This window comes from Nerophis lumbriciformis, linkage group LG26 (genome assembly GCF_033978685.3).
Source record: "Nerophis lumbriciformis linkage group LG26, RoL_Nlum_v2.1, whole genome shotgun sequence".
NCBI lineage: Eukaryota > Metazoa > Chordata > Actinopteri > Syngnathiformes > Syngnathidae > Nerophis > Nerophis lumbriciformis.
Window position 1 is genome coordinate 18,551,368 of NC_084573.2, and position 15,270 is coordinate 18,566,637.

A 15,270-nucleotide genomic window follows, 5' to 3' on the forward strand; every position below is an offset into this window, starting at 1 on the left:
TGGGAACAGGTGGGTGCCATGATTGGGTATAAAAACAGCTTCCCAAAAAATGCTCAGTCTTTCACAAGAAAAGATGGGGCGAGGTACACCCCTTTGTCCACAACTGCGTGAGCAAATAGTCAAACAGTTTAAGAACAATGTTTCTCAAAGTGCAATTGCAAGAAATTTAGGGATTTCAACATCTACGGTCCATAATATCATCAAAATGTTCAGAGAATCTGGAGAAATCACTCCACGTAAGCGGCATGGCCGGAAACTAACATTGAATGACCGTGACCTTCGATCCCTCAGACGGCACTGTATCAAAAACCGACTTCAATCTCTAAAGGATATCACCACATGGTATATATATGTATGTATATGTATGTATATATGTGTATATATGTATATGTATATATGTGTATATGTATATATGTATATATGTATATATGTATGTATATGTATGTGCATATGTGTATATATATGTGTATATATGTGTAAAAATGTGTATATGTGTATATATGTATATGTATATGTGTGTATATATATACATATATATATATATATATATATATATATATATATATATATATATATATATATATATATATATATGTGTGTGTGTATGTGTATGTATGTATGTATATATATATGCATATTGTCACATGGGGGGGGTCGCAGCTTGCTGCGGGGTTGTTCTTCCAACGCAAAAGACGGCTCCGGACGACAGCGTGAAGGTAGGCTTGGATTTATTAACATAAATCACTCACTACCACAAAACACAAAAATACAACCAAAAAAGGCAAGTGTGCCTAAAACACAAGAAGCTGCTAATTATCAGAAGCTATGGCATGGATCAGGAAACTTACTAGGTCAGAACGAGACATGAACCGGTGTGACATAAAGACAATGCAGGCAGAACGAGTGATGAACAAAGGTAGGCTTAAATAACAGTGACATGATTGGTGACAGGTGTGTGTGAGTCCAAACGTGGAACAGGTGAAACTAATGGGTAACCATGGAAACAAAACAAACTCAAACCAGGAAGTGAAACCAGGAACTAAGGAAGTCCAAAACTAACAGCATAACTAAACAAAACATGATCCGGACCACGGATCATGACAGAACCCCTTCCTCAAGGACAGATACCAGATGTCCATATAACAAAAAAAACCAAGCAGGGTCAAAAGTCACGGGAGGGCGGAGGGAGGACTTGGTGGTGGGTCACCAGGCCAAGTGTCCCCGAATCCACCGAGGCAAAGTCAAGTGGCGGCGGCGAGTGGAACGCCGCTGCAGCAGGCAAGGCGGACGCCCAGGGAATGGCCACATTCGTGGCCGACTGGGAGGTGGGCGCACTTGGCGAGGCGGACAACCAGGGAGCGGCCACATCCGTGGTCGACAGGGAGGTGGGCGCGTCGGCGCCGTCATGGTAGGCTTGGACGCAGCAGCAGACGTGGCAGGCGTGGACGCAGCAGCAGACGTGGCAGGCGTGGACGCAGCAGCAGATGTGGCAGGCGTGGACGCAGCAGCAGACGGGTCTTGGCTTGGAGGGTCTTGGCTTGGGTCTTGGCTTGGGTCTTGGCTTGGGTCTTGGCGTGGTGCAGGTACAGGCGGTGAAGCTTGGCGTGGTGCAGGTACAGGCGGCGAAGCTTGGCGTGGTGCAGGTACAGGCGGCGAAGCTTGGCGTGGTGCAGGTACAGGCGGCAAAGCTTGATGTGGTGCAGGTACAGGCGGCAAAGCTTGGCGTGGTGCAGGTACAGGCGGCAAAGCTTGGCGTGGTGCAGGTACAGGCGGAAAAGCTTGGCGTGGTGCAGGTACAGGCGGCAAAGCTTGGGGTGGTGCAGGTACAGGCGGCAAAGCTTGGCGTGGTGCAGGTACAGGCGCTAGCCGAGGAGTAGGGACAGGTGCTAGCCGAGGAGCAGGGACAGGCGCTAGCCGAGGAGCAGGGACAGGTGCTAGCCGAGGAGCAGGGACAGGAGCTAGCCGAGGTGCAGGTGGAGGTGGCCTAGCTGGGGGTTGCAGCTTAGCATGCCGACGGACTGGTGGTGGCGGCCGGGATGGAGGTTGCTGCCTGGTTGGGTGCAGCTGAGTCACCCCACCAGTACAGATCCTGGCCCCAGCCCCCCCCTCAAGGGGCGGATACCAGATGCGCCCTCCGCAGTCTGGAACCGTTTTTGGGGTGTGTGGAGGGAGGTCAGGAGGGGGAGAGAATCCTCCCCATTAAATTGTCCAAAATGTCTATTCACCACCCCCACTTTAGACTGGGTCTGAAAAAAATCTAAATTTAGAAAAACTCTTCTCAAAAGGATTTTTTTAGAAACAAAGTCCTTAGTGGGCGGCTGACAGAGGGCGTAAATAGAATCTAAAAAAAAGTCTTGGTCTCTGACGTCATCACCAGTGGGCCGGATGACGTCATCAGCACGGGTCTCCTGCGGCGGCGAGGAAGACTGGGCTGGTTGGGGAATCTTGTTGTCCGTAGGAGGATCCTGGGGGAACGACGCGTCATGCTGGCGAAAAGAAGCCTTTCTGGCTGGCCTCCATCTTCGCCAGCGCGTCTCCATCACCTCCTCGAGGCCCGTCTGCGGAAGAACGTCAGCTGCCTGCATTCTGTCACATGGGGGGGGGGTCGCAGCTTGCGGGGTTGTTCTTCCAACGCAAAAGACGGCTCCGGACGACAGCGTGAAAGTAGGCTTGGATTTATTAACATAAATCACTCACTACCACAAAACACAAAAATACAACCAAAAAAGGCAAGTGTGCCTAAAACACAAGAAGCTGCTAATTATCAGAAGCTATGGCATGGATCAGGAAACTTACTAGGTCAGAACGAGACATGAACCGGTGTGACATAAAGACAATGCAGGCAGAACGAGTGATGAACAAAGGTAGGCTTAAATAACAGTGACATGATTGGTGACAGGTGTGTGTGAGTCCAAACGTGGAACAGGTGAAACTAATGGGTAACCATGGAAACAAAACAAACTCAAACAAGGAAGTGAAACCAGGAACTAAGGAAGTCCAAAACTAACAGCATAACTAAACAAAACATGATCCGGACCACGGATCATGACATATATGTATGGATATATGCATGTGTGTGGGTAAATACATATATATATATAGATATATCTTCTTTTTTTTAATCTTTTTTACTATTTATATTACTATATTGTTATGTATGCACCTTAGGGGATCTGCTCCAATTTCGTTGTTCTTTGAACCTGTTCACTGTAATAATGACAATAAAACTCTATTCTATTCTATTCTATTCTAACATTAAACAAAATGATAATGCAAAAACCAAAGTAAATGTATTGATTTAATTCTGTTAATGTTGTTATTTCATACAAACAATACATTATCAAACAAATTGTTTACCATTCATATTATTCTAAAACATACATGTAATCCCTTCAAGCCACATCCCCTGTACGCAAGCCAGTATATATCTCATTTCTATTATCTAATCTACTATATTTGGTAAAACGAGTGTTAAAGATGACTAGGCAGCACAGTGGCCAGGGGTTAGTGTGTGTGCCCCACAATAAGAAGGTCCTGGGTTCGATCCCCGGTCTCCGGGTCTTTCTGTGTGGAGTTTGCATGTTCTCCCCGTGACTGTTTGGGTTCCCTCCGGTTACTCCGGCTTGCTCCCACCTCCAAAGACATGCACCTGGTGATAGGTTGATTGGCAACACTAAATTGGCCCTAGTGTGTGAATGAATGTGAGTGTGGATTTTGTCTGTGTTGGCCCATGGTGTATCCCGCCTTCTGCCTGAGTGCTGCCGGGATAGGTTCCAGCACCTCCGTGACCCCGAAAGGGACACGCGGTAGAAAATGGATGGATGAATGGAGTGTAAAGGTGCCTGGAGAGGTCTAGAAGGCTCTAATAATGTTAATAAGTCTATTTAGTGGGTCATAAACATTTTTTTTATGCTGTAACTTTGAAAATGTTCGATTTAACAACTTTACTTTGCAAAAATGCACTTATCATGGTCGGGCTAGAACCAATTAACAGTTATTAACGAGGGACGGCTGTAAGTACAAATACAATAATTAAATTATTGCTGTCAAAGGGACAAGCGGTAGAAAATGGATTAGACATTTTCAAAATGTGATTAATCACACTTTTGAATTTGGATTAATCATGATTAATCAGAGGCTATTACTCACCTGCATAATCTAAATAATGTTATGATCCGCTGCCCGGATCATATTTTTGTTTACGTTTTCGAGGTACTTGTGTTTTTTTGTTAGTTTTGGACTCCTTGAGTGCTTGTTTTGTACACCTGAGTTTGTTGCCATGGCTGCTTATTGTTTTCACCTGCCGTGTGTGTTCCCGACACGCACCTGTTGGTCATCTCTGACATTATTATTCAAGCCTGCCTTCCCTGTCATTCTGTCTTGCTTCCTAGTTTGTTTCCATACAACAGATGACGACTTTTGTTTCCTGCGCTAAACCTTCTAGCTCCCACGCTAAAGTCTCTGTTTACCTTCTAGCTCCCACGCTAGCTCCTTTTGTTTCTGCCTTAAGTGCTATGAGCACGTTTTTGTTTATTCCAGTATAATTTATTTCTTAAATAAATCATTTCTCACCTGCACGCTGTGTCCTAAGCCCGATCTGCATTCCTGGGAGAACGAAACCCCGCATCACCATGCGACCAGGTTGTCACAGTAGGAAGCAAGCAAGAAAAAGTTATCTCGCTGCGAGCATGACGGAGGTAGATGAAGGTGCGTGGATGGTCCTCCGAGCTATGGAAGCAGAGACGCTCCCCTGTTCTCCAGACGAGGAGATGATATGGGGACCTGGAGGTGTTCTGGTCCCGATCGACCCCATCTGGCCCGGGGAGGTCCGCTCTCAACCCGCTCACACGCGTCAGCGAAGGCGGAAGTCGCACAAAACGGCTTCGACTCGCGACAGAGACGCGCCACCCCCGCAATTCTTCCCTCCGGAACACAGCCACCTACAAGCAGCCCAGGATTCCCCTCCTCAAATATCTGGTAATTCAATCGATCACTTTGCCAAAGATTTTTCCCACTGGCCTGTCAATCACTGAACTGCAGCTATGACGTCATTCCCTTGTCGCCCCCTGAGGACACGCCCCCGTCCACTTTTGATGACGTCATAGACAAAGACATTTTTGTACATTCAGTCAATTCTTTCTATCAGCCATTTACAAATGACTTTAATTCTACAATTAAGCATTATCAGGACATTTTTTTAAAATCTAAATCTAGTCAGTCCCAGTCACTTCTTGACTTTCAAGCTCTGCCCCTAGTTACTTTGGCCTCACCCCCTATTGCTCCAAGCCCTTCTCCGCCTCCTCTGTCTGCCATGCCGCGTGCTGGGCTGGAACTTCCTGTTCCAGCCCAGTCTTCTTCCGAGACACCTCTTGAAAAGTACAGTCCTGCTTGGGTGGATGAGTGGTACCTGAAGGTACTAAATGAGCTGAAACTGGAGGAACAAGCCCAATCAGCAGAGGACACTCCGCCTGCTATTGAGGTTTTTGACGACTCTCCTGGACAGTCCCATATTGGGGTGTATAATAAACATTTTGGACAATTAAAAGGGGAAGAGTCTACCCCCCTCCTTCCCCCTCCCCACCCACGCCTAAAGACTGTTCCAGACTGCACAAGACGCGTCTGGGATCTGCTTCTTGAGGGGGTGGGGGGGCTAGTGCTGGGTGCTTTGCTAGTGGGCGGGCGCAGCTGCGCCCAGCCAAGCCGCAACCACCGGCCCGGCCACCACCACCAGTCCTCCGGCATGCTAAGCCGCAACTTCCGGCCCGGCCACCACCACCAGTCCTCCGGCATGCTAAGCCGCAATCTCCAGCCCGGCCGCCACCACCAGTCCTTTGGCCTGCTAAGCCGCAACCTCCTGCCCGGCCGCCACCACCGGTTTTTCAGCGTGCTAAGCCGCAACCTCCTGCCCGGCCGCCACCACCAGTCCTTCGGCGTGCTAAGCCGCAACCCCGGCCAGGCCACCTCCGCCAAAGTCACGCCCAGCACCTGTTCCAAGTCTGGTTCTCACACCAGCACCTGCTCCAAGTCTGGTTCTCGCACCAGCACCTGCTCCAAGTCTGGTTCTCGCACAAGCATCTGCTCCAAGTCTGGTTCTCGCACCAGCACCTGCTCCAAGGCTGGTTCTCGCACCAGCACCTGCTCCAAGGCTGGTTCTCGCACCAGCACCTGCTCCAAGGCTAGTTTCCGCACCAGCACCTGCTCCAAGGCTGGTTTCCGCACCAGCACCTGCTCCAAGGCTGCCTGCTCCGCCCACGCCGGCAGACGAGCCGCCTGCTCCGCCCACACCGGCAGACGAGCAGCGTGCTCCGCCCACGCCGGCAGACGAGCAGCCTGCTCCGCCCACGCCGGCAGACGAGCCGCCTGCTCCACCCACGCCGGCAGACGAGCAGCCTGCTCCTCCCACGGCGATGTCGACTCCTCCCACGGCAGCGTCGACTCCTCCCACGGCGACGTCGACTCCTCCCACGGTGACGTCGACTCCTCCTGCTCCCACGGCGACGTCGACTCCTCCTGCTCCCACGGTGACGTCGACTCCTCCTGCTCCCACGGCGACGTCTGCTTTCTCCTCGTCTCCGGTGGGCCTTCCCAGGGCGCCGCTACCTTCCTCGCCCTCATCGTCGTCTCAGCGACCTCGAGTGGTCCGGCTGCGCAAGCAGCTCTCAAAGGTCAGTGAATGGACGCCAGTGGCGCAAACAGCAGCGACGCCCAGGACGTCGTCATATAACTCTCCGGCTGCTGAACTTCTGGCGCCACTCACGCCCACCTTCTCGGCGGCCGTTTCGTGGTCGCCCACCTCGCCTGCGGCAGCGGCGTTCCATTCGCCGCCGCCACCTGACTCGTCCCCGGTGGATTCGGGGACACGTGGCTTGGCGACCCTCCGCCAAATCCTCCCTCCACCCTCCCTTGACTCTTGAACTTTGTTATAGTTGGGGGTTTTTTAGTTTTTCCAGGGAACATCTGGAATCTGTCCCTTAAGGGGGGGGGGGGGGGCTGTTATGATCCGCTGCCCGGATCATATTTTTGTTTACGTTTTCGAGGTACTTGTGTTTTTTTGTTAGTTTTGGTTTCCTTGAGTGCCTGTTTTGTACACCTGAGTTTGTTGCCATGGCTGCTTATTGTTTTCACCTGTCGCGTGTGTTCCCGACGCGCACCTGTTGGTCATCACTGACATTATTATTTAGGCCTGCCTTCCCTGTCATTCTGTCTTGCTTCCTAGTTTGTTTCCATACAACAGATGACGACTTTTGTTTCCTGCGCTAAACCTTCTAGCTCCCACGCTAAAGGCTCTGTTTACCTTCGAGCTCCCACGCTAGCTCCTTTTGTTTCTGCCTTAAGTGCTATGAGCATGTTTTTGTTTATTCCAGTATAATTTATTTCTTAAATTAATCATTTCTCACCTGCACGCTGTGTCCGAAGCCCGATCTGCATTCCTGGGAGAACGAAACCCCGCATCACCATGCGACCAGATCGTCACAAATAAACTTAAAAAAAACACCTCACTATTTGAATACAAATGCAATTTCACTGTCTGAATGTCCATCCATCCATTTTCAACCGCTTGTACATCTCGGGTTCGCTGGAACCTATCCCAGAAGGCAGGTATCAGAATGTAATACAGGACATTTTTTCCCCAAATGTTTTACTTGAATGTGCGTCAGTAGGTCACAGACAGTATAGCCAAAGTACCGTCTGGGTTTATTTTGGAGTGGAATTTGCCAGCGAGCACGCTAGTCAAAGTCTCCTCACTCATCTTTGCACTGACGTATGCACTGACCTAATCATTGACCCCACCACAACCCGCGCTGCCTTTTTTTCAATATTCTATCATAACAACAACATGACTGCAAAATGTCTGTTGCTACTCTTGGACAGTTTTTTTTTTTGGCGTGTTGACGTGAGTGGTGAGTACGTAAACATAAATCATTTTATTTAGGGTGGGTATTTATAATTGTGAAAAATATAGACAATTGCAAAAACAAATGTGTGCTGTATAACCACTAATGGTAACATAAGCTGGCCAATGGGGTATTTGTTAAATTTTTTGCTTTGAAAAATGTAACTGTGAGCAAGTTGCAAACAGCCCCTTTAGTGCGATAATTTTTTGTGATTAATCGTATGAGTTAGCATGTTATTTTTGACGGCCCTAAAATAAATTCATTCATTACAACAATTATAACAAAATCATGGGATCAATTTGGCAACTGAATAATAACAATTTATAACTTATGTGTCAAAGTCAATGAATGATCTATGGCCCCCGGGATGATATTTGATAAGTATTAGAACCGGTTTGCAGGCCACAGCCGCCTGCTGCTGTTTTGCACGCACCAATACTCCATCAGTGTTAGCGCTAGGAATTTTCCAGGGACCCCATTAAGTCATAAAAATGGGGTCCCACAGTCAATTTTTGGGGTCCCACTTTTTTATAACCGTTTTGAAAACAAATGATAAATGTATGCATTATCCTGTTATATCTCACATTGTATATTGTGTTTTGGAAAAAGGTTGTCATAAACATTTCTTAATTCATAAAATAAATAATACAAAAGAAAACACATTTTTATGCATATGTAAATTTATTCAGTTATGAACATTTATTCACTTTCTTCTTTCCTTCATGGATCTAAACTTTACCGCTGCTTGTATTTATTTGCATATTTTTATTGTAATATTTTCAGAATGTGTTTGTTCTCTTTTTGGCCAAAGTAAGACAAAGAAAACAATCTGAAGTTGTCTTTATTTTTTAGTTGTAATGCCATGATTTTAACAGATTTTTCCTCCATGCGGCCCCTGAGCTAAAATGAGTTTGACACCCCTGATTTAAAAGGTTTTTTTCAATATAACACCATCTGCTGGATCTCCGGGGCTACAACCTCATTTGTAATGCAATATTGGTACTAGCCAACTAAAATAAATGTACAAATAAAGACTTTTGAGATGTTAGACCAGGGGTGTCAAACGTATGGCCCGTGGGCCGGATCAGGCCCGCGAACAGGTTTTATCTGGCCGGCGGGATAAGTTTGCTTAGTATAAAAATGAGCCGAAATTTTTGAATGAAAGAAACTGCTGTTCTAAATGTGTCCACTAGATTTTGCAATAGCAATTATTTGTATCTTTGCAGATTATGCTACATATGTAAAAAAAACAAAAAAAAACAACACATCACGTTAGTGCACCAGTCAAGGAAAATAGCAAACTACATAAATAACATCCTGTAATTTGATTTTCATATTATTTTTTATATCTTGATAGATTGAAAATTAACACTAATGAGTTGACTGATGAACTTTATTACATAATTGATTCAGAAAGTATAAATAACGACAAATAAAGGTAGAATACTATTAACCGCAACATGGAAGTGTAAAAAAACCCCAACAACATTAAGATTTGTAAATTTTCAGAATGTGCTTGTTCTACGTTTTGAATAAAAAAAACATTCTGAAGTTGTTTTTATTTTTAAGTTATCATGCCGTGATTTTACCAGTCCCGGCCCACTTGGGAGTAGATTTTTCTCTGTGTGGCCCCTGATCTAAAATTAGTTTGACACCCCTGTGTTAAAGTAAAGTAAAGTTAAAGTACCAATGATTGTCACACACACTAGGTGTGGTGAAATTTGTCCTCTGCATTTAACCCATCACCCTTGTTCACCCCCTGGGAGGTGAGGGGAGCAGTGGGCTGCAGCGGTGCCGCGCCCGGGAATCATTTTTGGTGATTTAACCCCCAATTCCAACCCTGGAATTGGGGGTTAGACACTGTTTGGTAAAGTTTTAGCAGTCGATATAATAGGCAAGGCAAGGCAAATTTATTTATAGAGCACAACTCATACAAAAGGCAATTCAAAGTGCTTTACAGAAAATTACAAAAAAAATCATAATTCAAGTTAAAATCATTAAATATAAAAAAATTAAGTACCAATGATTGTCACACACACACACGAGGTGTGGCAAAATTATTCTCTGCATTTGACCCATCACCCTTGATCACCACCAATACAACAATCATAATTCAAATTTAAAGAAGAAGAGTGTAGCTTAAATACTTTAAGTTGTCATATGCACAATTAAATAAAAGTGTTTTCAGCTTGGATTTTTACATTTCCAACCCTGAGGCCTGTCTCACATCTTCTGGAAGACTTTTCCAGGTTTTTGGAAAAGTTCAGTTCAGTTCAATTCAGTTTTAGTTTATTTCGAACATGCATACAATACAATGTAATGCATCACATATTTCCAGTTGTTTCATTACAGCACGTCCGAAAAGGAGTAGGAAGAAGCTGAGTTTATTTAATCCTACCCCTTTTCATACCATAGCAATTTTATCCTATTTCCTTGTTCTCTGTAACAGAACAGTGAACAAATAAATAATAATGAATAGCATACCATAGTAAGTAAACAAATATTAAATACATAAATTATCTTTGTCTCAATAAAATAAAATAAAACAAAAACCCAAAACAAAACAAACAAACCAAAAAAAAAAGGTTCAAGATATTCATCATAATTCTTGTTCTGTGTACTTTGTGAACATTTGTAGTTTGAACAGTCTCCTAAACTGAATCATATTGGTGCTTTGTTTTATTTCTTTGGTTAATCAATTCCATAATTTAGTTCCACATACTGATATGCTAAAGGTTTTAAGTGTTGTACGAGCATACAAATGTTTTAAATTACATTTTCCTCTAAGGTTATATTTCTCCTCTTTTGTTGAGAAGAATTGTTGTATATTCTTAGGTAGCAGGTTATAGTTTGCTTTGTACATCATTTTAGCTGTTTTCAAATGCACCAAATCGTTGAATTTCAATATTTGTGATTCAATAAATAAAGGGTTTGTATGTTCTCTATATCCAACATTATGTATTGTTTTAATTGATTTTTTTTGTAACACCGTTAGTGAATGAAGCTCACATTTGTTGTTGTTTCCCCATATTTCGGCACAATAACTCAGATATGGTAACACTATAGTGAGCAGTAAAGAATATGAAGTGATTTTTGGTGCAGAACATGTTTTGCTGTGTTCATTACTGACATGTTTCTTGCTACTTTATGTAGTATATTTTGTGTGTTTTAAATGTTATTTGATTGATACTACTGTGTGGAAGTGTGGGGGAACACATATAAGACTAACATAAATGCATTGTATCAACGACAGAAAAGAGCTATAAGGATTATTCATAAAGCAGATTATCTAGAACACATTATATTATTTATTAATTCTGGTTTATTGAAACTACAGGAGCTAGTAAAGTTACAGACATTATGTGTTATGTTTAAGGCTAAAAGTAAAACATTACCAGCAAATTTACAAAAAATGTTTGTCATCACTTCTGAGAATGAAGAGCATAGAAGAAAAGGTCATTTCAAACATCAGTATTCAAGGACAACTTAAAAACAAATGTTTATATCAGTGGTGGGGGTTAAACTACGTAATTCGCTTTACAATGAGATAAAAGATTGTAGAGATATATTCCAATGGAAAAATATATATAAAGACCGAACAATAAGATCATATGGACAGCCATAAGTGTCTACATTTTGCTTTATATTCATTATTTTATTTTTTGTCCGGTTTTGTATCATCCCGTGAGGTGTATATTACTTTTTTTGTTCGGTTTGTACTTCATGAAGTTTTGCACTTGTTTTTTTGTGTGTTTTCATTATATTTGGATGTATTTGTTTGGTTTGTATGCCTGTGAATTTGGGCTATCCATTAAGTTAGACTACTTATTATGTTGAAGGGGGCAGCCAGGAAATATAAGATTTTCTTCATCCTGTTCCTTCTCAAGCATAGGTGTGTAAATGTGTTTAGTTGCTAAAGTTTAATAGTCTATTGATCAAAAATGCACATCAATGACGGAGATAAATAACAAAATGAATGAAAATGAATGAATAGTCCATTAAAAGGTGATGGCCGTTTTGTTTTTCTCCAAAGTTCTAGTATTTACCAGTACTGTGGAGAGGCATGATTATGACCTCCTTCCTGCATCTCCCACGGCAACTGGAGGCAGGTCCAGGGGGGAGTTCAGGGGGGAGGAGCGAGTCCAGGTGGTCGAGCCTTTGTAAGAATGCCCCCACCAAACTAACACACGAACACGCACACGCACACACTCACTCAAACGGGAAAGATCGACATTTCATGCCGGAATTCCCACTTTAGTGAATGAAAAACTAACGACATTTTTATTTTAAACAGCTGGATCGTCCGTCTTTAACAATCTTTGTGCTTTGTTTAGGACAACAAAAAGGGACTGTTTTTTGTTTGTTAGTTTGTTTGTTTGATAAAACATTTACGGTGAACGTGGAGCTATGTTTAGAAGAAGCAAGAGTAAAGTACTGGTGGATTCGGCGTCAGAAGAAGACGACATGTCCTGGCACTACCATCACTCTTACAAGGTACCGCACACCGACAATACTACTCAATTTTTCAGTTCCTCCAACAGGCTATTGTTCCTTAAGGCAAGTCTCTTTAAAGTTATTTTACTGTCATATTCCTAATTTAATCAAAAAAGCTAAAAACATACAACTAAATTTCTGCCACACAGCCAAAAAGACAAAACAAGAAACAAACAAATGACTGTTAATATAATATAAGTTTCAACTTGTCTTCCAAAGATGGCCACTCTCAGTCGGAAAATATAATAAAAGCTTCTGTACTAGCAATTATTACCATTTCTGATTGGGTTTTGTTGCTGCGTATGCTGCATTGTTGAACGTACAGTGCATCCTGGAAGTATTCGCTGCGCTTCACATTCCACATTATTCCAAAATGGAATTATTAAATTTTTGTCCTCAAAAATGTTTTTTTTAATTTTTTATGCCATCCATCCATCCATCTTCTTCCGCTTATCCGAGGTCAGGTCACGGGGGCAGCAGCCTAAGCAGGGAAGCCCAGACTTCCCTCTCCGCATCCACTTCGTCAAGCTCCTCCCGAAGCGTTCCCAGGCCAGCCGGGAGACAGTCTTCATTTTTAGTAATTTTTAGTCATTTTGCCAATTTATTAAAATAAACTGAAACATTACGTGTACACAAGTATTCCCAGCCTTGCCCAATACTTTGTTGATGCACCGTTGGCAGCAATTACAGCCTCAAGTGAAAACGATGCCACAAGCTTATAAGCAAATACCTATCTTTGGGCAGTTTCGCCAATTCCTCTTTGAATTGGTAGACTGTGCTCTTTGTTCAATGTAAGAAATAAAGAAACAATGCAACAAATACGAGCGAGCGCAGTAAAGTGGCGGCCCTCTGCGGTGCCATCTTGGTATGAAAAGGGAAACATCAAAGAACACAAAGGACATAAAAGACATTAAAAGCTGATTCAACCAGTTGCCACTTCAGTGGTCCCATTTCTACATACAGCTACAAAGTAAAACACAATGGAAAAAACAAAAAATTAGCAATAAATTATACATATTGCGCACATACAATTGCACAGACAAACAACCAAACGAAACAAAAAACATTTCAACACTTTGTTGGCCTCTGCAGGGCTCCACGCCATTCTCTGCTGAGGTGGGGGACCGCGTGGCCAGAGAGAGGAACAGACCCAACAAAGCAAAGACTGAGACTACGGCCGCCCACCAGCTCCCGGCCAACGTCCAGTCTGCGCGGATGTGAGAGAATCCGTCTAGGGAGACCGATGTATCTGATACATGCTCATTCAGCCAGGGCCCCACGAAACCCGTCCAACCCGACGCTTAACGCTAGCTCCGCAGCTTCTCGGGGCTCTCCATGCTGATTCTGGTGCGGCAGAGAGCCAGCAGCTGGTCTCCGATGCAACCATGGTCGTGGTTCCCCGAGGCAGATCCACAAGTTCACAAAAAAGCAGCTCAGAACTCACAAAGTGCCACCCTTCGCTACATAGTTCTGAAGAGGCTCGATCCAAAAGGGAAAGAACACATGAAAACAGGAGGGAAACATCAAACTTTCGTGACTTCTCCGATGCTTTTTTGTGAACTTCAGGATTTGCCTCCCGGGAGCCTTTCGGCCATGGAGATCAGCTGCTGGGTCTCTGCCACACCAGAGTCCGTTTGGAGAGACTGGAAGAGATGTAGATGAAGAGACAGGGCTGCCGAGGTAGCGCTGAGCGCCGAGATGGACAAGCTTCAAAGTGTCTTGGCTGAATGAGCAGGTATCAGACACCTCGGTCTCCTTGGATGTATCCTCGCTCATCCATGCGGACTGGACACTGGCCGAGAGTTAGTGGGCGGCCGAGGGTGGATTTGGCTCTCTTGATTGCTTTGTTGGGTCTGCACCTGTCTCTGGCCACCCCAGCAGACGATTGCGTGGAACACCGCAGAGGCCACCACAGTGTATATGTTTTTATTTTTTTGTTGTTTTACTTTTGTGGCTGTATGTAGAAGTGACTGGTTGCATCAGCTCTGCTCTTTTAATGTATTTAATGTCCTTTGTGTTTTTTGATGTTTCCCTCTTACACACATGTTTATGTGTGCTATGGCTATGAGTTTTTTTTCTTCCTTGGCCTCAGTCTGGACCCCCTCTCCAGGGGCCCAGGCTTAGACTGAATTTTTTTTTCTCACCTCCCCAGCGTTTACCCGTTTCTCACATTTTTTCTTATGGGCGCCGGCCTTTTTTGTTATGGGCGCCGGAAGTTGGCAGACCCGCAGCGATCCTGTTCTGTCTCCCTGTAATGTTTGTCTGATGTTTGAATGGGATTGTGCTGAAAATCTTCATTTCCCCTTAGGGATTATTCAAGTATTTCTGATTCTGATTTTGATTCTGAAGAAAACAAATGAGGAAAAACAAGAGCACCAAGCTCCTGCACCCCAGCAGCCACTACAGCAGCGCCATCTTAAGACAAAAAAAGTTACTGTCGTCTAAATTACCTTTTTTGTTCCACATCGCTAACAGTGGCGTCTTTTTGTTTCCTCTTCGTTCACCGTGTTTGAAGGTTGCAGAAGGAGCGTATATTTGTCTAGAAGTTGTTTACATTCAGATAAGACAAGCGCAATAATTGCTTTCGTGGATGAGGCCATCTTGATTTCCGACTTCTTATCTGGAAGTCTTCCAACTTCCGAGGTAAATGAAACACAGGCTACCACTTCCTGGTTCATGTAGTTGGCTGAAGACAACTAGACCATATGATTTTTGAGTTCTAGGTTAAGGGGCGTCACAACTAACATGGTCAGAAAGAGAAAATACGTTCTTTTACAAACTTGAATGTATTTTAGTTAGCAGGCTACTTCCTGGTTCATGTAGTACAGTGTTTTTCAACCACTGTGCACTGGTGTGCCGTGAGATACCGTCTGGTGTGCCG

General features: G+C 44.2%; 1 protein-coding gene across 1 annotated transcript in view; it reads left to right on the plus strand.

Annotated features, from left to right (window-relative positions):
* The first annotated feature begins 12,066 nt into the window (after positions 1–12,066).
* The window catches only part of LOC133623853 (uncharacterized), a 48,326-nt gene continuing 45,122 nt past the window's right edge, over positions 12,067–15,270 (plus strand). Inside the window, exon 1 of the mRNA XM_061987299.2 lies at positions 12,067–12,389. Within this exon, the coding sequence (XP_061843283.1) occupies positions 12,303–12,389 (87 nt within the window). The 5' untranslated portion in view covers positions 12,067–12,302. The remainder of the gene's footprint in view (positions 12,390–15,270) is intronic.